The sequence below is a fragment of the Lepisosteus oculatus genome, chromosome 24 (assembly GCF_040954835.1).
Source record: "Lepisosteus oculatus isolate fLepOcu1 chromosome 24, fLepOcu1.hap2, whole genome shotgun sequence".
In the NCBI taxonomy this organism is placed as follows: domain Eukaryota; kingdom Metazoa; phylum Chordata; class Actinopteri; order Semionotiformes; family Lepisosteidae; genus Lepisosteus; species Lepisosteus oculatus.
The window spans coordinates 13,294,188-13,318,501 of record NC_090719.1 but is presented as its reverse complement, the minus strand read 5'-3'; the positions used below and the strand labels follow the sequence as shown (position 1 = coordinate 13,318,501).

At 41.5% G+C, this 24,314-nt stretch overlaps 1 protein-coding gene and 2 long non-coding RNA genes across 6 annotated transcripts in view; 2 read left to right on the top strand and 1 right to left on the bottom strand.

Annotated features, from left to right (window-relative positions):
- The first annotated feature begins 13,112 nt into the window (after positions 1 to 13,112).
- LOC138224995 (uncharacterized) lies at positions 13,113 to 14,260 on the top strand. The gene is made up of 3 exons (XR_011183525.1): positions 13,113 to 13,150; positions 13,310 to 13,360; positions 14,000 to 14,260. It is a non-coding gene; the product is annotated as an uncharacterized lncRNA (long non-coding RNA).
- Positions 14,261 to 14,975: 715 nt separating this feature from the next.
- LOC138224939 (uncharacterized) lies at positions 14,976 to 23,423 on the bottom strand. Of its 3 annotated transcripts, none has more exons than XR_011183437.1 (4): positions 23,222 to 23,423; positions 16,290 to 16,408; positions 15,783 to 15,842; positions 14,976 to 15,219 (listed from the first exon to the last, which is right to left on the bottom strand). It is a non-coding gene; the product is annotated as an uncharacterized lncRNA (long non-coding RNA). The 3 variants fall into 3 exon arrangements; XR_011183438.1 differs by having other exon boundaries at positions 16,290 to 16,397; XR_011183436.1 differs by lacking the exon at positions 23,222 to 23,423 and having other exon boundaries at positions 16,290 to 19,188.
- LOC102689638 (olfactomedin-like protein 2A) overlaps positions 22,260 to 24,314 on the top strand; it is a 104,598-nt gene continuing 102,543 nt past the window's right edge. For both annotated transcript variants that reach the window (XR_011183435.1, XM_015367132.2), the window contains exon 1: positions 22,260 to 22,554. Coding sequence is in view for 1 of the 2 variants with exons in the window: in XM_015367132.2 (XP_015222618.1) it covers positions 22,486 to 22,554 (69 nt within the window). In the remaining variant the exon portion in view is untranslated. The remainder of the gene's footprint in view (positions 22,555 to 24,314) is intronic.

Below are 24,314 nucleotides of genomic sequence, written 5' to 3'. Positions count from 1 at the left end.
CCCACAAAATTATGGTAGGCGACGGAAGCTGTACTGATTTCGGTTTGTGATGGAATATTTGTCACACTTATAACACGGTTTAGGTGTTTTAAAATTTGAATTCGGTATGCTCTACTATTAAATGCATGAAAAGATTGATTTCATTTGATTCCCGTATTCGTGTCCGTGAACTGCCAAAGGCAACAGAAAATGTCATTTATAAACGGTTTCTCCTTTAACGAGATTCACGCTGATGACCGGTAATGGCTTTTCACAGACACATTGTAGTATTTTTTTTTCCAGTTCCTATTTTAGGATTCATGATTGCTATGTGTGCTTTAAAGGAATATCCTTCATGAAAGTATATTCCCTCCATCTGTTTTCTAACCAAGTCTTCCAGTTCAGGACCGAAGGAGAACTAGAGGCTGTCGTAGTAAACAGCAGGCTGAAGGCAGGGACAGGACGCCAGTCCATCACAGGCCAGACACACTCACACTTGGGACAATTTTCCCAGAAGCCAATTAACCTACCAGTGTGTCTTTGGACTGAGGGAGGAAATCAGAGCACCCTGAGCACACCCACATGAACATGGGGAGAACATACAAACTCCACACAGCCAGCCCCCCAGATCCAGAAATGAACCCAATGCCAGACAGCAATGCTGACAACTGTGCCATCATGCCTCCCACGCAAGTACATTTTAAATTGCAAATTACTGACCTTTACCAATCGTGGCCGCCTAATAATCCCCATCTCTGAACTGGCTTCATCACTCTGCTCTCCTCCCCACTGAGAGCTGGTGTGTGGGGAGAGTACTGGCGCACTATGGCTGCTGTCACATCATCCAGGTGGGGCTGCACACTGGTGGTGGTGGAGGGGAGTCCCCATTACCTGTAAAGCGCTTTGAGTGGAGTGTCCAGAAAGGCGCTGTATAAATGTAAAGAATGAACTAATTAAATCTGTTACCAAAGTTCATGACGCGGCGTGTGACAAGCCCTTTTATAAGGACAGATGGGATCTTCTAAACTGATTCACAAGGATCCGGATCCACATCATTCTTGAGTTGTTGGTGTCATCCATTCTTATAAGGAACAAGAAAAAAAAAACTGGGACAGTTACTTTGACCCCACATAGCTGGCTCGCCGCAAACAGACCCCAAAACGATTCAAGGGCAACATCTAACCCATAGTGTTGAAAGATCTGTTCGTATTGCTTCCAATTAAAATGCACAGCTTGGGAAGATATTCTGAGTATTAGCTAGTCTACACCTTTACACTGCTGCTTCATTCCAGCTTGTGAGCTGCTCATACTAAGCTTCCATTTGCCTCTGTGTCCCGCCAAATGAACTAAATTAGAATTGTTTATTTATGCCACTTTAGACATTGGATAAATCACCTCCAGTCATCACCCACTAAAGCTGCAGAGCTGTATCCCTTTCAGTCTTTAATCATAAATCAGGCATTTCACTCTATGAATAAGGCTAACTGCCCTACTTCAGACCAAAGATGAAAGATATCTAAGTTGGTGATGCAGTACATGCCTATCTAGGGCATGAAAAAATCAGGGCAGAATGTGATTGTGGGCAACGGGTGAGAGATGCCATTAATTAAACCTTTACTAAAAAAAAAAGGAAAGGAGTTTATTACCACTGTGCTACCTTTTACTAATTCTCTTCTGTATCTGGAAATCTCCATCAATTGGGATACAGTCTTGAAATACATAATTGTAAAGCTGTGTGCTGACGTTTTGCATTGTGGCCTAAAAGTAGGTTTTAAACGAGATTGGAGGGACAAGTCATGATGAGTCATTAAAATACAGTTAGACTGACAGTAAGTGTACAGTGTGTAATCCTCATTCAGAAATGTATTCTCTTACACAGGTTAAAAAGGGGTCTGTCTGTAATTCCTGTGTGAGTTTGCATCTCTTTTGGAGAGACAGCAGTGCTAATTAAAAGACTTATTAAACAAAAAACATGACTTGAAACCCTTTGCAAGAGTGTACAACATCACTGTGACAGAAATAAATCATGGTAAAATATATTTAATTATGTTTACTAATAATGGTAAAGAACTAATAATTCTTGCCGTTTAAAATGACAAATGAGGTGCCTTCAAGCATTGATAAGAATCAAAATCATTTGCAAAGAATAACAAAGTTTTGACTGCTCTGTTAAAGATTGTTTGGCAATACAGTATTTGTCTAGAGCATTCCTGCACAGCAAGACATAATGTATGAAGAGCAGGCTGTTAAACATACATGTAAGACAGCAATCTAAATCAAAATTCCATCATCATGGATTTAATCGAACTTGCAATGCTGTGGCATCGGTATTGTGGCTATCTCCTGTGACAGCCTCATTGGCTATTTAATTTTGTATCACAATCTAGGTCAACCTCTTTGATTTTCAATGGATCCATCACCCTGTAGCTTCAGTAATAATTTTCGTTTGTTTTCAATGAACCAAAACAAGGCAAAGTCTTTTGCAGAGGGTGCCGAATAAGTGGACAAAACAGCATTTAAAATAGCAACCACTAAAGTCCAGCCAATATATTTTTGGCTTACAAGTGGTCTATCTGGGAATGTTCAGTCAGGTGGTGACCCTCTTAATGACCTGAACAACAGGTGTAAAAACACAAGGTCTGAAACACACTGTCACAGGAAGTTCATAAAATAAGTACTAGGGTGACTTTCCGTCAGCTGACCACAAATCCAGTATGTGATCAAAAAGTCGATTTTTTTGCCACTAAGCCTGAACGCTGCTCTGTTAGAAGACAATGGTGACTGGGCTTCAGGGATTAGGAGCTAAAGTGGAATTGAATCCTTTCATTGACAGTTAAAACACTTTTTCCAAGTCATCTCCTCTCCTGCGTTCATTTCCTAAACTGCCTGAAACCACACCCAGGACAACGCTACTGTTACCACAGACTAAAGAATGTGTAATATCTGAGGACAGAGCAGAAAGGAATGCAAGGTGTGAGTTTAACAGCTGGAACAAACCGGCAACCTGTGATTTCTAGTAAAAGCATGTTCATGCATCATCCTCATGCTTCAATTTGTTGACCACAACAAGTAAGGTTCTCAAAACCTGTGGCATAACTGGGCTAAACAAATCAGGAACAAACACTGCTTTTGTAGCCTACTTATTACAGGAGGATATCCAGTGCTTTTGGCCTCGGGGAAGGAATTATTTGAAGACAAATATTTGTTCGTTTAGAACATTATATTGAAGTGCTCTGAAATCCTTGGTTACGATGAAACAGCCTGAGCTATCTTCGTTTCCGTTTGGGTTCGGAGTTTGTAAAGGAAGAGGAAAGGAAGCATCCTTTAATCATCCTAAGTTCTAAAATTAAGAAAGCTGTTGACCACGTTAACAATCGTGTTGACAAATGCTACCATCCACACATTTTCTAAGCACTTCATCCAGTTCAGGGTCATGGGGGAGCAGGAGTCTATCCCAGAAAGCCAGGGGCACAAGGCAGGATATAACCTGGACTGTGCTCCAGTCCGTCCCAGGGCACGCCGACATGCACACAGTCACACAACGGCCAATTTTCCCAGAAGGGAATTTAAACCCACTGGTATCTTTGGACTGTGGGAGGAAATCCACACAAACATGGGGAGAACATATAAACTCCACACACAGCACCCCAGGTGCAGAATTGAACCCAGGGCCCCAGCGCTGTGAGGCAGCAGTGCAGACCACTGCATCAGCATGCCGCCTTCACAAACACCGAACAATGACAATTTCCTATGGTAAACCAACAGATAGCGTATGAAATACTTGTCATCTTTACCTGGGATACATCAGAACATATCCCACAAATTATAGTTTCAGCTTTCTCATGACAGAGTGGCTGATTTGTCTCTTTATTCAACAGTCTTTCAGCCCTCAATTTCAATGAACAGGAACAGTTTCTTCCTATCAGCAGACGTTCTAAACCATTTACAGTTCTAAACCTTTTAATTCACAGGAATTGAAATGTTTACCTCGTATCACACCTCACACGCTGTTGACACAATTCCATATTAGAGAAAAGTCCTACACGCATAATGTTTTTGGCCTTCTTAGGCGTGTTTCAAATGCCATTAATTAGCTAAAAAGACTAGATTAAGATACATGTTTTGTGTATACTGCAGATTTTGTTCCCTGTAAACAAAAGGTAAAAAGAGACATTTTGTCCATAGTGCATTGGAGTGGTGTATAACAGCCTGATTGCATGGGTTGCTTATTACACAGCAGATAAGATGGGAAGAGTTACATAACTTTGCTCTGCAAATGTAAATAATTCCGATAATGCATATAATTGCCTCTTTAAAAGTCAATTGTCCAGTTGCTCTCTAAATAAACTAATTTCAATCACCTTCACAGTAATGGATTGAACAATAAACTACATATTAATTAGTAAGGCTATTCCTATTGTACCAGTTTTATATTTGTGGTTTAGTGCACAATTTTACGGCTTGCATTCATTTGTTAGTTTTATTGATTCAATGCTTTACTGTTGGGTTTTCCTTTTGTGAATTTAAAGGAGATAACCAATGATCAATCGAAGGACTGATTGGACAATCAGTAGCCTTATGGCTAAGGATCTGCGCCTGTGGCTGAAAGGTTGCCAGTTTGTATCCCATGGCCGACAGAGGAATCCTTCTCCGTTGAGCCCCTGAGCGAGGCCCTTAACCCCAACTGCTCAAGGGGCACTGTATAAATGGCTGACCCTGGGCTCTGACCCCAAGCTTCTCTCTCTGTCTGTGTGTCTCATGGAGAGCAAGCTGGGGAATGCGAAAAGACAAATTCCTAATACAAGAAATTGTTTATGGTCAATAAAGTGATCTTAACTGAAGATTGCATTTTGGCCAACATCAGAGATTTAGGGACAATTTAATTCCAATATACCGTACAGTTAGAGATCAATCAATGCAGTTTCTTTTGTGGAAATTCTGCTGGGCTTTTCTGAATTGTACATGTCAAAGACCCTATTTTAGTTGATGTCTGCTGTTCAGTGGGCTGCTGAAGATCTGTGAAAAGGGGTGTTATGTTGATTACTGTCAAAAGGGTGCATGACAGGGTGTCAGCTAGTGCTCGTGTGGAAGACATCGGTGGCAGCTGTGGGTCACCCTGTTTAAACTAGCGCTCATCAGTCAATGCGGTTGGAGAACAAGCCAACAGCTCTGTCCGGACTCCGAGAGGCTGGAGAAGAAGCCTTATTGAACAGTAGAGGCTCTTGGCAGCTGCAGGGCCCAGAAAAGTGGCCGGCCCAAGCAGAGGAGATGCAGATGGCCGTGATGACAAGTTGACAAGTGATGGTGGAGAGTTGATGGCAGCACATGCAGGAGTAATAGAGAGCTGAGAGTTCCAGGTGCTGTGCTCAAGTATACGGAGTGAAGAATCAGTGAGTGATTACGCATACGAGAGAGCAGTGATAAGGAAGACTAGCAGGAAGTGAAAAGACCACATAGGTCCCCAAGAAGGGACTTATGTGGAAGAGCTAGGCTTCTGGATGAGATCCCTAAGAACATGACGTACCATGTTAAACTAAGATATTTCCTAGAGGGCTGGTGTATATCACACTGTAGTACTGGAATTGCAGAATGCGTTCCCAGTGGACTGTCAGACTGCAGCAGGTCCGACTCCTGTGCTGTAGCGCTAAAGTATTTTGAACAACGTGTGGGTGTGATGATTCTGTTTGCAAGCTCACACAAGCCTCGTGGGGTAGATTGGGCCCGTCTGTCCCAGCGTTGTTGAGTGTCTCTGATTTATCCTTTTAAGTATATGCCTCAATAAATTTCAATACCTCCAGTGAATATGGAGCTCACTGGACTGCTTTTGTTGTGCAGACAATTGAGCGCCGAGTTTAGAACTTGCTGATTATTGCAATGAGTTAATCTAATTGTCATAATCTGGTAAACTGTTGCAGGCGTTAAGTGCCCTTTATAATGCTAGAACCAAACAAGGAGTATGTACTGTACCTTTTCTTTGGCCTGAAAAAAAAAACTGTTCAACAGATAACCAGCAGCTCATTCACTATACTATTGGCTTTCATTCTAGGAAATGTTTTAGATTTCCAAATTATAAGATAAATGATTGAAATTTCAGAGCAATCGTCCCACATATTCAACTGTTCAAACAGAAGAAATGGGTTTAGATCTGCTAGCAGTGCACATGACAGCTCAGAGGGCCCTGAGTTCAATTCCTGGGGTGCAATCTGTATAGAGTTTCTCTTCTTTCCCCATGTCCGCATGGGTTTCCTCCAGGTGTTCTGCTTTTCTGCCACAGTCCAAGGACATATCGAAAGGTTAATCGGCTCCTGGAAAACGTGTATCTCAGTGTGCGCTGTTGTCCCATCTGGAGTTGGTCCTCCCTTGCACCTGTGTCTTGCTAGGATAGACACTGGCAACCCCTGCAACCCAATCTTGGATAAAGCGGTTATGTAAAGGAGTTTTCTTTTCCAATTAACAGGCGTTATTCACAATATCATGTCGATCCAAAAATATAACAGAATGGGTGAGATTCAGGTTGCCATCTCGTGTGAACTGAGAATGCCGCACTGACCTCACAGGGGCTGACTAGTGAAGGTCTGTCTACCTCAAAGCCATTTTTACTGAAAACAGGCAGGTCAGTGGCCCTGTAGCAGAGCTGCTAACAAGCCATATTAGAACACATGCTGCCTGAGCCATAATAGGTCCCTGTGTGCCTGCTGTTCTCTGTCACTGATGGAGTGCAGAGCACCAGGAACAACATATTAGGGGGACACCCATCCATCTTTCATCCACTGTGTTTGTCATTATGGTTTTGCCAATATTGGAAACAACTAGCAGCAACGAAAAGCACCAATATGTCTATTTACCTGACAAGGATGTAAACTAGTTTAACCCCAGCACAATGAAGCTCCTGGATGACTCTTAACTGGCCTGTCTTGTGTTCAATGGAAAGTGCTTTCCAATGCTTTCTTAAAAAGGAAGACTGTTGGACATCATTTAAACTTGGGGGTGCATCTTGTTATAGTTATTTTGATAGCTGTTCACTTGTTTTCATGCTACAAAGAGATAAGGTGGAGACCGTGTCCTCCTATAATTTGACAAACCCAATGCTAGAAAAAGACACCGGAGTGCTGACAAATGTCAGGCAAAACTCGAAGCTGCTCAAAGAAGAGAAGCCCCTGAGGAAAAAAAAAGGGATAACCACTTTGGAATGAAGGAAAGTTGACCCATCACTAAAAACATGAAATGGTGTCATTTGTGATCATGGAGCATGATTGATGGTCAACACAGGGGTGGGAGTTTGGAAGCAGCTTGCTGAGGACTGTTCGCCTCTGTGCGGACCCACATTGAAAAGAGCTGTATATTCATGAACTGATAAGAGAGTCCAGCAGCGTATTCCACATTAATATATGTAGAGCAGGTGCCATGAACTTGACGCAGTGACGGCAGATTAACATGCTTGGAAGTGTGCAACCGAGCACAGTAATAGACTTGGAATCGTCTCCCAAAGAAATTCCTCTCCCACTTTCCTCAAACAGCCACAAGAATGCACCTTTCCCTAGACTGTAGCCTCTGCTCCTGTTCTCCACCACATATGACGCACCAAGCCCTGGTGTGTCAGAAAACATTTTAACCAAGGCCAGCCCAGGAAAACAACTCCAGCCATAAGGCAGAAAAACTGTTTATTTACAGTGAAGGGAAACGAGCTGAGCCGGCAGCACCACTGGTCAGCCTTGCTGCCTTGTTGGGGCCCTTGCTTCAGTTCCAGACCTTGGTTACTATCTGTGTGGAGTTTGTATGTTCTCCCCATGTTTGTGCGGGTTTCCTCCAGGAGCTCCACTTTCCTCCCCACAGTCCAGAGACATACTGGTGGGTTAACGTACTGGGTCCTGGTCCGAGTCTGTGCGTTTGCGTCTACCCTGCGATGTACTGGTGTCCCGTCAAGGGCGTACTCTGCCTGGTGTCCGTTGCTTGCTGGGATAGGCTCTGGTTCCCCTGCAACCCAGAATTGGAGGAAGAGGTTAGAAAGAGGATGGATGAATGGAAAAAAAACTCAGTACAGAAGTTGCTTTGCTATGAAGTATTTCTGCTGCATCGGACAATTCCATTACTCCAGCACAACAGCACTAACTACACTCCTCATAGTATCACTAACTGGGCAGCTAATCCGGTTAAAAGCGCACATGATAGGGTCTCTGGGACTGTTTAAAAAAAAACCTTCCAAAGTAACTCTTCTACCTCTGGTGCATTTCCTAACCAGTTATTTTCCCCCTCATCTCATTCCACACAGTAATCGGTTGTGGTTCAGACAAGCATCTCCATTCTTATGATGATATCTGATGCATACGGAGGAATTAAGTTTCTGAATCTCTTAGATTCCTGGACATCAGTGCTCTATTTGATATAGAGTGCTACATTGCCCTCTATCTCTATCCACTAAAATTCAATTCACCTTGATTCTGTAGTAACAATTGATAACCATCTCATCTCGTTTCTTTGTTACTCTCTACATGGACATAAGCACTTAAATACCTGATAATTTGTATTGTTTTTCCCCTCTTTGGCTCGCCCTTGCTCCTCTTGAATACCTGGAGAAAACCTCTATGAACACAGGCTGCCCTCATCCTTTTTTAGTTTGAATGTTTCTAGCTATTTATGGAGATTCGCCCACCAAAGATGAATGGTGCAAATCACCCCCAGGTCTAATCCAGCACATCTGTACAGATGTCCTTTGAATGGGAAAGGTTTCCAGTATGCAAAAAAGCTGAAGCTCCAGCACACCAAGCCCTTATTTTGTGTGATTGTGGGTTTAATGCAATTTGTTGACATCTATCGGCAATTAATTTGAGAAAGTCAGAATGTACTCTCTCTTAACTCGCACAATCTTTCAGAACTGCTGGCTGGTCAATGACACTTGAGAATGCGATTACAGAGTTTTTTCATGTCTCTACAATCTAAATACACTTTTATTGATCATACATGGTACAGAGGGATAACATACTGTAAAAACATGTTACTCATTATACTGGGTACCACTGTCAGAAGTAAAAATAAATAGCAATACCTCACCTGAACGTTCATGAGAAGATTGTGGGAATCGGAAAAGTGAGTATTTGTGATTGTGGATGCACAGGGTGAGGTGGCAAAAGGCTAGGGCATGGTCCTGACAAAAGCAGGTTGAAGTGTAATCCAGCTGTAAGTCTTCCCATGTCTTGTAAACAGACCTGTGAACTCCTTACACATTGTATTTAAGCTGCTTTGCAATGGCCATTGCTGGCGGACACTAGCCGATGAGCTCAGCAGGCCTGCTCCCTGTGGTATTGCCAGACGAGATGATGGCTTCAAGATGTACTCCTCAAAAGGCGCTCAAGTCCATGGTGTAATCCAAAAACTGCATAAATACTGCCATCTAGTAGCAAGGCAGAGCATTACAAGAAATTTCAAACCGCACTGTGAACTACGTGAGGTTGGCCCCACTACAAACGGCGCAAAAAATGAAGCCACTTAGTGCCACATTGGTTGTTGAAAATAGCTTCCCAGCTGCTTTAATTCCCCTAGATACAGCACCTGCTCTTTCGCGTGATCATGAATGGCAAATTTTGACTATAGATTTGTCTCCAATGTTGGACTATTGGCACTAGAGTATTAATCAGTTTTAAATAAGGAAATCAAGGTATGTTCAAAGAGTCAACCCCTTTCAAGGCATGCATTTTAAAATACTAGAATTAACAGCTTCCTGAATTACAAGAACATGGTTGTACTTTATGCAAAGCAACTTTGGAATGGTGAAAGAACCAGGATTTTTTTTTTAAAGGGGTACTAGGTATAAGGTGGTCAATAACATGCAAAACATTGCAGACTAGACACATGCAGACCTCCAAAATGTTTGAACAGATTTTTTTCTAAATAAAGATGCATCTTTGTATTGAAAGAAGTGAACATGTACAATACTTCTTTCATCCCCAGGGATTCAGATCCTGAATAGCAAAAAGTTAGAAATTAGTATTAACCTTGCACCAGAAAGGGTTTCAGAATTCCCATCTTTTAAGGTTGGATCACACAGTAAGAATTCACTTAATCAAGAGGCAGTTTTCCTCTTAAAAATGAGGAAGAGGAAATATAAAGCTCCTAAGCACCCATCGCCTTAACATTACTGCACAAACATGATACAGTTACAAGATCAGGGTCAAGAACATGAAGGTCAGAGGGTTACCATACAAGCCATTGTGTTCCACATTCCAGATGCAGTGCTGAGGATGTCCCAAGTTCAGAGCTCTGTTTAGCAGGGGAAATAAACAGCACACCTCCTTTGTCTGTTGAAAGAAGACTTCATGACCAACGTCCAACCAAGTAGTCATTCTGAGACTTGGCAGTTCAATACCAACATTCAAGCACAGGTCAGTCATACTTTGGACTTAGAACACAAGGGTCTCAACTTGACCTAGTTCATGTGCCATCATTCAAAGAAGTCCCACAGACTTGTGTAGCCAAGATACTGCTGTGAGGAAGCTCACTTTAGCACAAAAGGAATGGATTCGAACTATTGAATCATTTCAGCACCCAATATTATTTATTTTCCTTTGTCACAGCATTTGGCAGTGCCTGTTATGATTGGAATGGTGTTCTCAGTTCTCAGTTGATGTATCGTAAAGGAGAAAGTCAGTACTGCAGACCCATTGTAAAAACATACTTTGCTAATTGAGTCCTCTGGATATAAAAAATAATGATTGATGAAAGTGTTGTAATTTCTTTTTACTGAGGAGATTGAGGCATTACTTTAAGACATAGAATTTGCCTTCCATTATTTTGGATGCCCTGTATTGGCTGATGATTTCTTAAAGTTTTGTTTCCCTGCTGAACAGCCTCCTTCCGTTTTTCACTGAGAATTGGTCTGGTGGCATTTAGATACAATAGAGTCCAAAATAACCTTTTATTTGTTTCTGCTTATGGTTTCGGTTTTTCCTCCTGTTCTCAAACAACCCCATCACCTATGAGTTTTCATTTTCATCCCCCGGTTCCTGTAAATTCTTTCTTCCCCAAAAAAATGTGGTATCATCACTGTTTCCTCCTGGCCTCCCCTTCTTAGGCACAACCCATTATTAATTAACTGCACTTACTACTTCTACCATTTTGAAAACTCTAGGGATGGGAAACAGACCATGAACATTTTCTTTCAGAATGGTCACATATCCCCTCTGAGAAGTGCCAGAAACTTACAGGAGACATCTTGTTAGTGTAATTCCTGCCAGAGGAGCATTTACAATAAACTAACACAGAGGTGTAAAGACACATAACCCTCATTTTCTGTGAGGTTTGCTTTGTTGTTTATGTTTTTTTACTCAGGTCTACTTCGGTCCACTCAGGTTAGCCCAGCTGTAGCTTGCTTTAGATCGCCAGAGCTCCTTCCTTGTAATCCAGATCCATCTGGATGCTGCATTTGCTTGCTTACTGACCTTGGCCACTAACTTTCTTTGCTGCTTATTTGACACCAAGCAGCCCCAGGTCTCTCCAAGGTGACTGTCCTGCAAAATCCCTCCAGCCAGATTCAGCTGGGAGACCCTATACTCTCCATCCGTTTTGCTGACACTCGAGGATGAGGGACTGATATTTCCTTTTGCTCATGTGCCTCCACTATCCTCTTGTCCCAGGCACTGTCAATTCAATGAGGGCTCCATGCTTTGTGTCTCTAGACCAAACATCGATGTTGGCCTAAGACTCGTGCCTGCTATTTCCTCTGGAACCTTGTGCTGCCTCTTAAGATCTGGTTTCATTAACCAGTCGTTTGCTGTTGCAAAGATCCATTTGTCCTTTGCCCCCTTTACCACACCCACTCCTGACCTTACAAAGTGAGTAAAATAGGGTAGGTAGGCTGTTTTGGCTTCCTCTTTGCCATCTCTAGTCCAGTTGCCAGTGGGTTGCCAGTTGTGAGTTGCAGACTGATATGGTTGCTGGCTCATGTCATGGGGAAATATCTTTAGAAGTTCTTTACACAAAGAGTTGTGGATGAATGGCACATGTGATCCAGCCATTTTGCTGAAACCAACAGCCTATCTTCTTTTGAGCAATGGCTGCACGAGATCACATCAAATCAAACTGATACCAGTAACCAAAAGGGCTACATGGATCAAATACTGCCCTCTCATTTGAAATTTCTCATGTTCTTGTAACTTCTTAAATGAACACTCCAGCTGCATGACTAATAAGAACTATATCGGTAGTAAATTGAGATAAAAATTCTGATTTCTTGGTGCAGCGTTAAGATAAGTCAGGTTATAGAACTGTAAGTGTCCTGCAAAGAACTTTAGACCCACAGCTCGCCTACATATGTCTAAATTCTTTCATTCACATTCCTGTGGCTCTCTGATGGTCATAATGATTAAATGTACTAACTGTGTTTATTCAGACGGCCATGGAAAAAAAGATTTTGAGACTTGTAACTCATGGGGGCTTCTGAAAACACGCTGGATTTCTTCCGCAACTTTTCAGGCGGAGCCAAGAAAAAAACTACGTGCGCAGTCAGTCTGTAGCCACGCCCACTCTGGTGACATCAGTCGCAGGCCACGCCCCGCGCACCTGTCCGCCAGGTTCAGCGGGGGAGAAGGGAGCTGGGTGAGTTTGTTCCGCGTCTTTTAATGATTATTTTTTATTTTTCCATTATTTGAATGTAGATAAAATTGTACGCATGTAATTATGAAGTATAAACCTCGCACGATAAAGGGGTAAAACTCGTGTTTTCGTTGGCATTTTGTAATATAAGTATTTTCTTTTCCAAAGCTTCTCTTATGGTTAACAAGCCACCTGTGTTGCACAGACAACATGTGTTTTCTTCTTGCATGGAAGAGAAGCTCTGTTGTGGCCGTAAAGACACTGCTGTATTGATGAAATAAAAACGTCGCCTTCCGAATGTTTTTTTATCTTCATCTTTCTTTCTTCATCTTTCTTTCTTTTTTCTCACTGCGTGAGTTGTGTTCACAAAATCAAAATGTATCCAGACCGACACCTAGAATTGTAAAGTTTGTTCATGATTTTCCAGACTATGTTGTGCGGTTGTGTTCTTATATTCGTGGTACAAAAAAACGCTTCTAATAGTTTTTAGTCTAAATGGTCTTCAAATTCTAAATTCTGCTGTTTGTGTGCTTCCACTTTAGTGTTTTCGAGCAGGACATGATTCACAAGTAATGGGAGTCTAAACGTAAGTATAAACGTTTTATTCATTTCTTTACACGTATTTTACTGAAATATATTCTGCGCTATCTGCCCTGGACAAAACGCCGTTCGCTACTAAGAAACCTTGGTTTAAATTATCTTTAAATGGTCTTAATTATCTTTACATGTTTTCTTGTGTTTCCAGTTTGGTGTCTTCGGGCAGGACATGCTTGGCTCAGCTGCTGGAATTAACCGTGTAAGTATAAACGTTTTTATTCTTTTCCACGGATCCTATTGAGGTACACTATATCTGTACCTGCCGAAAAGTGTTGTTTGAAAACACGATGCACCTTGTCAAAAGAAAACTCAAACTAGGTGTGATACTAGATTTCTCCAGGGCAGAAATGGTTTTGACCCGACAACACTGTAGGCCTGCTGGTTAAAGAAAGCAATTTTCTGCTAAAACTGCGATCACTTCAGCTTTTTGATGCGCGAAAAGCAGGTTCATAAGAAACCGTTTTGGTTCATGATTAAAACAACGGAGCTTAGAAAGATTTGAAAGAAGTGAGTTTCATGAAAAGTACTTTAATGAAATGAAAATCGTAAAAAAACTCATTCGAATGTGGTCGTTTCCATCTAATCGATACACTGTAGCGGTATAGTGCCCTCGGTGTTCACGCTTTGAATTTAAAGCTTTAAATGTATCTACTTCAATACCCGGTTGAACAGGAACATTTTCTGTTACACCAGGCTAATCACTTTATTGCAACTGTAAATCTTTTTAAACAGTTTCATCTTCTGAACGTGTCCGTCAATACTCGAACTAGCTAGCTGGGATCATTTTGAGATCCTGTTACAGAAAGCACAGCTCAGACTGATTTCTGTTGTTTTGCAGGAAATGCACCGAAGTTCCAGTCTTCATGCTGATCGCTGCTCGACAGAAGCCTTGGAGAAACAGTAACGTGCTGTATGTTTCTGTTTTTGCCGTGTAGTTGCATGCAGATCTTTCCGTACTCTGTTGACTTGTAACAACATTAACGTTAGTGTATCCGTGCTTTGACACTTTGTAATTGAAATGCATGTTAATTTCCACATCGAAGCTTGTGCATCCGACGTATTGTAATGTTTTGTATGCAATTTTCGCTCAATAAATTGTTTTTTGAACCTTGATTTTGTTCTTTCATTTCTTGTACAGAGTTCTGTACCCCCTTCGCCCTGAAAAACCCCGATGTTGGTGAGTTTTTTGGCGGAGAGATTTTGCTAACAGTTTGTGGCCGCAAGGGGACGCCCTATCGCTTTTTGACTTGAAAAGGTCAAAGGCTACCCCCTTTTTAAGCGTGTCCAGATTTTCCCGCCAAAAAACTTAGTATCTGGGGTCTTTTTCGGGGTGTGGTAGCAATCAAGCCGAGCCTCGCCCACCCCCCCTCATTGGAGAGGGGTAGGCGGGGGCTGGCTGATTGACCACAGCTCTAGCCAAGCCCACTCGCTCCTGGCAGGAGAGGATGGCAGGTTGGTGGTGGCTTTGGTCCCTGCAGAGAGGCAGGTCTCCTGGGGTGTGGACTTAGAAAGCTGTCACTGATAGGCTGAGTCCGCCCTGGGTGCCTCGTCTCTCTCGGGTCCAGGCCATCTCCAGCCTCCCTTCCCCTCTAGCTGGGAGTGAGGGGGCTTGGCTAGAGCTATCCTCAGTTCTCCTCCCCCTGGGGCTGTACCCACGCTCCCTGCTAGGGACCCTTTTCCCCCAGAGACTATCTAAAAAGGCGGGCGTCTTCGCACTTTTAGGTACACGTGCGATAGGGTGTCCCCTTGCGGTGCGTGGCGCACACTGCAAGACAACCCTTCGCACCTTCAAAAATACACGACAATGCAGACAATGAAATCAAGAGTTTTTATTGCGGAATTCACAGCAAATACAATAGCAGCAGTCAACAGAAAACATGCAGGTCAAGAATAAAATACAGCACTGAATCGGGACATTACAGATCAAGCCATTGGGATCAAAAATCAAATGTCAGGAAAAGCACACATTGTCGAGAAGAACTTTCCAACGCACGACGAGTTGCTGGAGTGGAGCTGGAAAGGAGATCGTCGGAGCGCAGAGGATCAGGAGCCGCCGAACTGAAGATAAAAGAAAAAGGATCATGTGAAAAAGAGATCGGATTTGCAGAATCGATTTACTTGACGTTCTGAAATCTATTAAGTTTTCAAACAAGCTGCCCGAATAAAGAAATATACAAACACGATCAAATTCAATAAGAAAGCAATAGGTAATTCCATGAGAAATCACAGATACATCCCAGTCAAACTACTCCAATATTTAGAAAATACGTTCAGCCACATAGAAATTCAATTCTACTTATAAATTAATAAATGAATGAATAAATAAACTTAGAAAGTACCACTTACAGCATCTGTAACATTCGTTTTAACTCCCCGCTTTCAAAAATGGTTACAATTTGTTAGTACTATCAATTTTTACCCAATGGATTCGATAAATAAAAGAATCTTAAAAAACAGCGCCTTAGAGTTTCCACTCTCTATTTAACAAAAGCACAACGGAACGAAAATCAGTTATATAGTCAGTATAAACCCGTTCTGGTGTTAAAATGTTGAAAAATACGTTTGTGTTACCGACTTATACAAAGATAAATAGTATAGCGGAAAGTAGGAATATAACTTACCCAGGAAAAAAAAAACACCTTTTCAAAACTGGAGGCCCGTTCTTGGAATCCTTTTGTTACCTGGATAAATAAAAACCTTACGAATTAGTAAATTTAATCTTTACAATACTTAAGAATTCCGGAGCGGAGACCTTTAGTATAGCCCGAATCCGAAAGGCGAGAGATTACACAGCTACTGACTTTATAAAGCAAATGTTTGAAGGTAAACCACAGCCTTTTTCGTTAAAGAAAACCAACCTAGATAAAAATATATTTAAAATACATACTTTAATGAAAAAGAAGTATAAGAAATAAATGATATACGTATTAATGCAGACTTTAAAAACCTCTAGAGCACGCTTAAAAGGACAGGACGGTAATTTCGGCGTCCTTAAACACAAATTAAAGTGAAACAAATGCAATTAACAAACTTAGCAACAACAATACATTTTTGTCTAGCTTTCGTCAAAGTAAGATTAGATTTAGTGCACTTAAAATAAGAAAAATAGAAACAAAACGCAAACGCACCTCACGCCGCAGAAACTCGCCCCGCCGCCATCTTGCCGGGCGCACCTGTGGAACAGGTGGACGGGGCGTGTCCGCTGAGGAAGGTCACTCTGGAGGCGGGCTCGGCTCCTGAATGACAGCTGTGGATTCTGTTACAAGGGCTCAACACTGACCACACCGAAGATAAATAGAAACTGTAACTTACCAAATCATGCATAAAGTATATAACGGCTAAGGAGTTTCAGACAGCCTAATACAGCGACATTCCCCTGCGAGACTGTTCGCCAGACTCGTTTAGCTTGCGGCCGGTTGATCGTATCAAGAGAAATGTGCTGGAGAGAGACTCCTGTCGCTCCTAGTTAGGACTGCACCTCTCTCTCGCTGCTAGTGCCACACCTGTCCTGCAGGTGTCTCGGTGGTATAAGGGGCTGCTTTTTAGAATTGAATGAAGAACTATTCATTAATTAATGTCTTAAACCCCCCATTTTTCCCAGTTTTGGAGAGCCCCGAAAATGGAGCCCCCCAAAACGGCCGGCGTGGTAGAGAACAGCCCCTTCCACAAACTCACCCCGACAGCGTGAGAGCTTCACCCGGGGCTTAGATCTCAGACTGACGGGGAGGCTCGGGGCTCGTCTTCGATTCACGACACTCACGGGGAGTCGAGGTGCTTTTCTGAACTTTAGAAGTGTCCGATGGTTCAGCCCGCGGAGCCACCAGGCCGGCCACGCAAAACACCCGGCATGTACATCTGTTATCCAGTCACAGTTCCGAGACGAGGCTATCCCCACCACGTTTGCTCGCTTTTAAAAAATTAAGGCTACTGAGACGCCTTTCTAATGCGCTTTTCTAGGCGTTTCTGCGACTGGACATGAATTCTTTATCTTTTCGAATAAGAGTGAAAAATAAAGCATAATTTGCAGCAGCGTTGAGGGAGCCTGTATGTCATGTGTTAGCTGTGAAGTCTGAGAGGTTAAAATGTTCGTGTTTTTGTATTTTAAACAGAATAAAATGCTTCTAAAAAGAGCTTTAAAAAACTACATGAACGATTAAAGTCGTCTAAATGTTTTAAGCCCCGGCTGGTGTCTGGGCAGTTTCTTCTGGCTACTGTGGTTTATAACAGGTTTACATTACTTAATGGAAAGTAGTGAAAACATTAGCAAAAAATACAAATGGCTCTTGTCTGTGCTGTGCAGTCTGTTCTCAATGGAATCTTTTATGCCTTTTCTCAATTCATGATTACAGTCATTGTTAATTAGATTCTGGTTCAGACTTTCACATTTTACTGGGGTTTTGACATAAATGACCAGTGATTTAACTCCTAAATAAAATTATAACTCCAGTTTCATATAATGCATTTTAAAAGGGAAGTGTGGCTATTGATTCCAAATCAATAAATACCTTGCGAACGTACGACCATCTCCATCTCCAAGACAGCTGTGATTATGCAGTGAGGCAGATGATGGTAGTACAGTAAGTGTGAATCGAGGAAGGCAAATCTTTTGTGGGCTGTTCAGCCTCCACAGTACTTCATTTGTTCCAAATTCTTTCATTGGGCTGGTGCTACAGATCAGCGGTCTTCAACCCTAACCCTAGAAAATACCAATCCTAAATAGTAGGTTGCTATTGAATTATGAATTTCTAAATATACTGAAATAGTGTATATGGACAATTGCATTATGACTGATTAAACTGTTTAATTTGTTATATCAAGCAATTTAGAGATCATTTAGGGCTAAAATCAAACCTCTCTTCAGCCCTTAAAGCATTTCTCTTAATTGAACTGATTACGTGCGTGATTCTCTGCTTTACAGATGTTGCAAATCTTTAATAACAGGTGATCTATGAGACTAACTGGATTGGGGCTGTCCAGGGCCAGGGCTGGAAATCCCTGTTTTAGACTAAAGAAGAAACCTCCTGGAAAGTTTTTCTGACATGGTTATGGCCGACATTCTGGGAGGTCTACAGATGAGCAACTGTCTTTAGTGAAATACGATGTTTGTGCAGGAGTACATTTAAAGGTCTGAGGAATGTATCAACTTATTGAGGGAATTTGAAAACCGTTCTAGATTTCTTGAGCTCTTGCCTGTATTGGCAAGAAAGATCATCATGGAAAATGCCTTTAAAATGTTCATTCTCACTTTGCCAATTAGGGACAACAGTTTAGTATTAGCCAATTGAAGACGAGTACATTTGTTCTGTATTGCTTAGGTATTTATCAGGTTTAATTGATTTTGATCTTGCACAGGTACCTCAAGAGCATTGTTCCCTTAAAAGAAAAAGCTAAATCTCCCCAAGGTTTCTACAGCACACACGACCTAACAAACTCTATTCTTTCAGCTGATCTGCTCCTGGATAGCCCTGATTGTGTCAACCGCAGGCTTTCATTCCTCAGATTGGCTTTTCCAAGGAACATGAAGAAGACGTAACATTCAATAAGTAATGCTTCATCCTGAAAGCCTTATTGTTCCTGTGGTAATCAAAAAAACCCACACTGCCCCTCTACGTTGCATCATCCTGCTGTGTTTGGCCCCTTTCAAACATAATTCAATACAGTCTACCTGTTTATAAATAAACACTGTCGTGTCAGAGAACGGCTCCCGTCAAAGACGGTAGCTATGGAAACCAATTGATTATGTAGGCCAGAAATATGGCAGAAAGAAAAGAGATGAAGCCTTTGCTTCTCCCCTCTGCTCAGCAGTTGTCTGCATTGAGATGGATTAAGCCCTTGTTTCAGACATGTTTTTCTAAAGAGCTTTGTGGTTGTGAGTCAGCACATGTGAATGGTGCCCTGGAGATCCAGGAAGGGTGTAGACCCAAAGTCTGACCTTATCCCTGCAGTGCAAAGAAACTGCCTGAAACTGGGTCACTTCATATCCAGTTTTTCTTCACTTGTCCTTCCTGAGCTCTTTTTTCATTTAACAGGATCCTCTGTGAACTACAAATCCCTTTATTATTAGATTTTTATAAATTATGCATAAAATGTATTTATCTGTGGCACATTTCTTGCCCATTGCGTGATATGCAATTCATCTCTCTAACCAGGAGTCAACATTGTCGTCCATTATTTTGCTGTGCTCCTGCGTGCGAAAAACAGCACGGGGTGATTCTTTATAAGGAAGTCTGACAAAGCACTGGGAAGTCTCTGCGTGAGAAAAGTTATAAAAAGACAACAGATTATTTGACGCTGTAAATGTGAGCAACACAGAACGCTTTCAAAGGTTTTCATACCTCATAGGTTAAAAAGTCCTCTGAAATAAAACAAGGGTAAAATTTGCTTTTGAGAGTTTTGTTCCTTTTTCAATACCTAACTCGGGGGTGCTATCTGTGTGGAGTTTGCATGTTCTTCCTGTGTTCGCGTAGGGTTCCTCTGGGTGCTGTGGTTTCCTCCCACTTTCCAAAAACAGAATAATTGGATTCTGGAAGAACAGGCCCTAGGTGTGTGTATGTGTGCATGTCTGTGTGTCGCCCCTGCAATGGACTGGTGTCCCACCCAGTGTGAACCCTGCCTCGTGTCCATTGCTTGCTGGGATAGGCTCCAGCTCCTCAGTATTGAAGTAGCTATGCTATGACGTTCTTGTGCTGCGTTGGACAAGTTAACGTCTCTGGTACAACAGCCTCTGAATACATTCTTGTGTTGACATACTGTAGCCTCAATGTATGAGTTTCTGTTTCATTCTTTGGTTTGTCTTTTTTTTTTACACAGAGAGCTGCGGGGTTTTAAAACTAGCTGACCAGCCATATTCTAATTCTCCCTTGTTGTAGAATCTGATTTCCAGGGATCTCTCAAGAAACAACAGGATGAAGTTCTCAGAAAAATAAGCTACTAGCAACTGAGGAAGCAAAATAGGCCCCTTTCCTTCTAATCCTAGTGTTTTTTTCATGTTTTTGTGGTTAACGAACAGATGATGGACTGCTGGAGGTCTTAAAAAGCTTTTTGGTTATGTCTTTCCATACATTATAGGAGCTTGTGTATGAGAAAACACACAGACAACATGGTGCTTGTTTTTTTTTTCAGATCTGCTCTTCAGCTCTCCCGTTACCAAGGCAACCTTCTAAAGCAAGAATAGTGATGTTGTATATACCCCCCACCCAACACATACACTTTAATAATAAAGAGATACAACAGGACTATAAGCTTGTTACTCATTGTTTATACTTTAAGACATCCCACAAGGTTGCTAGGTGGAAATAACGATATCCAGAGCAGGTTTAAGAAGCTATTACATCCAACTCAACTAACTAACAGTAACGCTTTGTAACCAGGAGTCTTCAACGTAAAGCAGTTTGGGGTCATTACTATCAAGCTCCACAGTTTCTCCCCAGTGTAAAATAAGTGTCACCCCCTTTCCCTCACAGAGACCTCAGAGTCATGTGATTAGAGATCCCTGTGCTTGTTTCCCTGCTGTTTTATAATTCTAAACAAGTTTGGAGGCAGCAAACTGTGAAACTAAGAATTTGCAGAGTGTGTGCTATTCTCGTTCACTCTGTATGGTTCTCAATTGTACAGTTACTTGAGCTCTCTTGTTCTTGGTGTGAAGAAGCACCTACTGTATCAGCAATGGTACTCGAAGCCGAAACGTGTATATGAATGTCAAAAGAGTGAAAGTACAGTCTTAGAAATACAATCATATAAGGCTTCTGGGATTTCTGATGTTTTAGGCATCAATAAGAAACCAGTTAAAAACAGAGAAGAATTGACAGGATTGCAAAATACACTTATGTCTAGGATTTACAATTCAGATCACACGTACACAATATAAGGTGTAATCGTTACAGATCTTTAGTAAAGTTTAAACTTTACTGTATCTGATCTTTACGTTTGCGGACATATTCCTATTTTCTGAATTCTCAAACTTCCTGGACAAATGTTGTTTTGACATCGTCCTCGACGCCTGCAATAAACTGAATCCCTGGAACGAAATGTTTTCCTTTTCTGTAACAACATCTTAAAGCTTTCCTGTCGGGAAGCTATCGTGAAGTTATCGTGATTTTGTTCATTTTCTCTACATGACAAAGTTCAAACCCTAAACTACACTACAAAGTATTTAGTGCACTGCAAGTGATGATAAGAGAGAACTTCTCTCCACCTTTAACACAGATGAAAGATATTTGAAAAGCACAGCAACATTTTATTAATACAGCTACAGAGTGAATTAAAAAAAAAACGTTTGTATCGGGGTTAAACCTGTGCCAGTTTTTAAATGATTGAATCAAACTTTAAATATGCATTATGGATCATATGCATGCGTAAAAGAAAAAAATATATGAATACCTTTTGGTTAAATTAAGCTTTTTATATCACAAATAATTCGCAATTCGTTGTCAAATTATCCTAATCTAGAGCTTTCACGCAACGATAATGCCAACAACCAAGAGATGGCGCTGTAAAACCGACTATTTCTGGTCCAACAACGCGACCATCAAAGATAGGAGTTGAGAGTCAGACCTCTCCCAAAACTGTCCCTCAATTTTGGAAATTGAAGTTTAAGCATTCCAATATATATTTGGAGCACAATTTGAACGAAAAACGGCCCATAATATAAACAAACGACTCGGGTCGCTTATGATAACCAGTTTCCTATTAAAGTTGTGGTCAATTTTACCATTCCTCTAACTTGAGTATAAGAATATAAGAATATAAGGTGACACTATGCCAAGACGAATATTCTCAAATTCTTATCAAATCCGGAGAGTGATTTGTACTCAACTTCAATTTTACAGTCGTTAAATCAAAGCCCCACTTCTACAAGCGATGCGAGTGTTGCAGGTGCTTTTGGTGGACCTGCACCCGATGTCTGAGGGCGTGCGACATTAATTCGAGCTCGGCATTTCTCGGCTAACTTTGAACATAGTTTTAGTTAGTTTTAACAGCCCCCTGTTTTAACAGTTCTTGCGGAAACCGGACTTTCCCCCGGGCTTCGGCTGTTATTATTAGCGCTCGGGATGCGCCACTGTCGCTCCTCCTCCAAAGAGGGCAAAAGAGTATGAACTGGAAGGGCGACGCAGATAACTTAGACTCTGGAGGCTGGGTGCTGAGACAGGAGCTGCAGGCTGCACGCATCAACCCCTTTTCCTTACAAGCAGCGCGTCTCCCTGCAATGGAATCATAACCCTCATCTGCCCCTTTCCAAACATACAAAGCATCACTCAGGAACCTTTTTTTTTTTTAAACAAGTTGTACTGAAGATCTCGCCCCAGCGGTGGATGAGTCAGGAAGATGTGGTGGCTTTTAAACATCATCGCTTGTATCCTGGTACTGTCCCGAACTGTCTCGGCACAAAGTAAGGTAAGATTGGCTTCAACCTTTTTTACCCACCCAGCTAAACCTGGTGTGTTTTTTTTTCTTGCTGCATTAATTTCATGCTCACCAAAAGATCCATACGTTTAATTGGCAATTCCAGATTGCTATATTTACTTCGAGATTTGGGTAATTCATTGAACGCTGTCAGATGCGATGAATGTGTATTAATTGCTTCTCAATTCATTAAGCATTACGTCTTATGTTCTTATAAGGGCTTGACTTTATTGTTCTGCTTGTGAAACCACCTTGTCGATATTATCAAACATGAATATTATCTACCGAACGTGTTGACTTTTACTTTCTTTTCCGAAGTCTACTGACGGCTCGATGTTTGTATATCGTCTGCTTCGTTACTTTCTACTTAGTTGCGAAAAGCAAAGCTGTGGATCACGCAATGTATTTCGTAAAACAAATACATGTAAAGGTGTTTTATGATGAAATGCTATTGAACAATTAACGGGAAAGGATTTTTTAAACTCGATATCGCTGGCACTAGCGTTCTGTCCCCAAACCTCCAACTTGTTAAAACTTAAAACACAACTAAAAAAGATTCTACAAAGCACTGCCCTTCAACTATTTCCCAAATTGTCCACAGCGCTTAAACACTTAAAACGGTCAATGCAAGGTGAATTGCAATGCAATGATGTCTTACGGTTTAAGGATCTTCTTTTTCCAATCGCCCCGCAGCAGTTTTCGGCACATTTCAAAGGCGGACGAGAGCACAGGCATACGGGACGTGTCAAATAGTTTTCCTATTAATTATCAGGGTCAGCGGCTTGAAGACAGCGCGGATTCACAGCGCCCTTTGAGGCACGAAATTGGGCAGCAGGTGTCCAATCTGTAAAGTAAACAGGGTTCTGCCCCGTCCAAAGGCGCGACCAGTGTTAACATGGAGCCGAATAACCCAGCCTTGAAAAAAGGCAGTGGTGAACTTCAGAAAGCGTGCTCCTTTTAAAATTACATCAGTGCCCCGCCAGATCTGCTTGATCAGTTGTTTTTAGATCATGCGACCTGTACTGTACCGTATAGCTTGCATATCTAATAGTTTAATAACTCAGAAAATAGTAGAGAGACGTTGGGAACTATTTGATACCTACAACATACACCAACACCTAGTTATTCAGTTGTTTTGTTTTTTTCCCTCACGACAGTGTCTAAAAGATTGCGCTAAAGAAGCTAGTGGCTGCAGTGTTCATCTTCGTACTTTTTGCAGACAGAACGCGGTGAAATCTGTAAATTGCTTTTCCTGGGAATTTGGGAATGGAGGCTATAAACGTCCATATATTGTAAGCAATAGAAGTAATGAAACTTTATACAGTGCATATTGCCTAACATCTGAATGTGATACGATGATCGCGTGCATTGATCTAACGCATTTAAAATTTGATGTATATAGTATATCATGGCTTTTAAAAAACAATCAATAGCAATTTTGCATTAAAGCCCTCATGGGTAATAGGTACAGAACCAATCTTCTGTACTTGAGACAAGTTAATTTAGGATATTTTCCTTGTGCGGGGATACCTGAGCATTCAGATGCAATTTGCTAAATATTTAAACTTCTCACTGTAGATAAAGTTCATGAGTCTCAAAACATTACACAGAAGCCAGCTGAATTAATGTATAACCTTTTTTTTCCCTCCAGATGGTAATGATTTATCAAATAGTCCATCAACAGATGTCGCTTTAGTTTTGTTTAAGGGAAAGAAACTACGTTTTCCGCTTAAAAATGTTTTAAATATTCT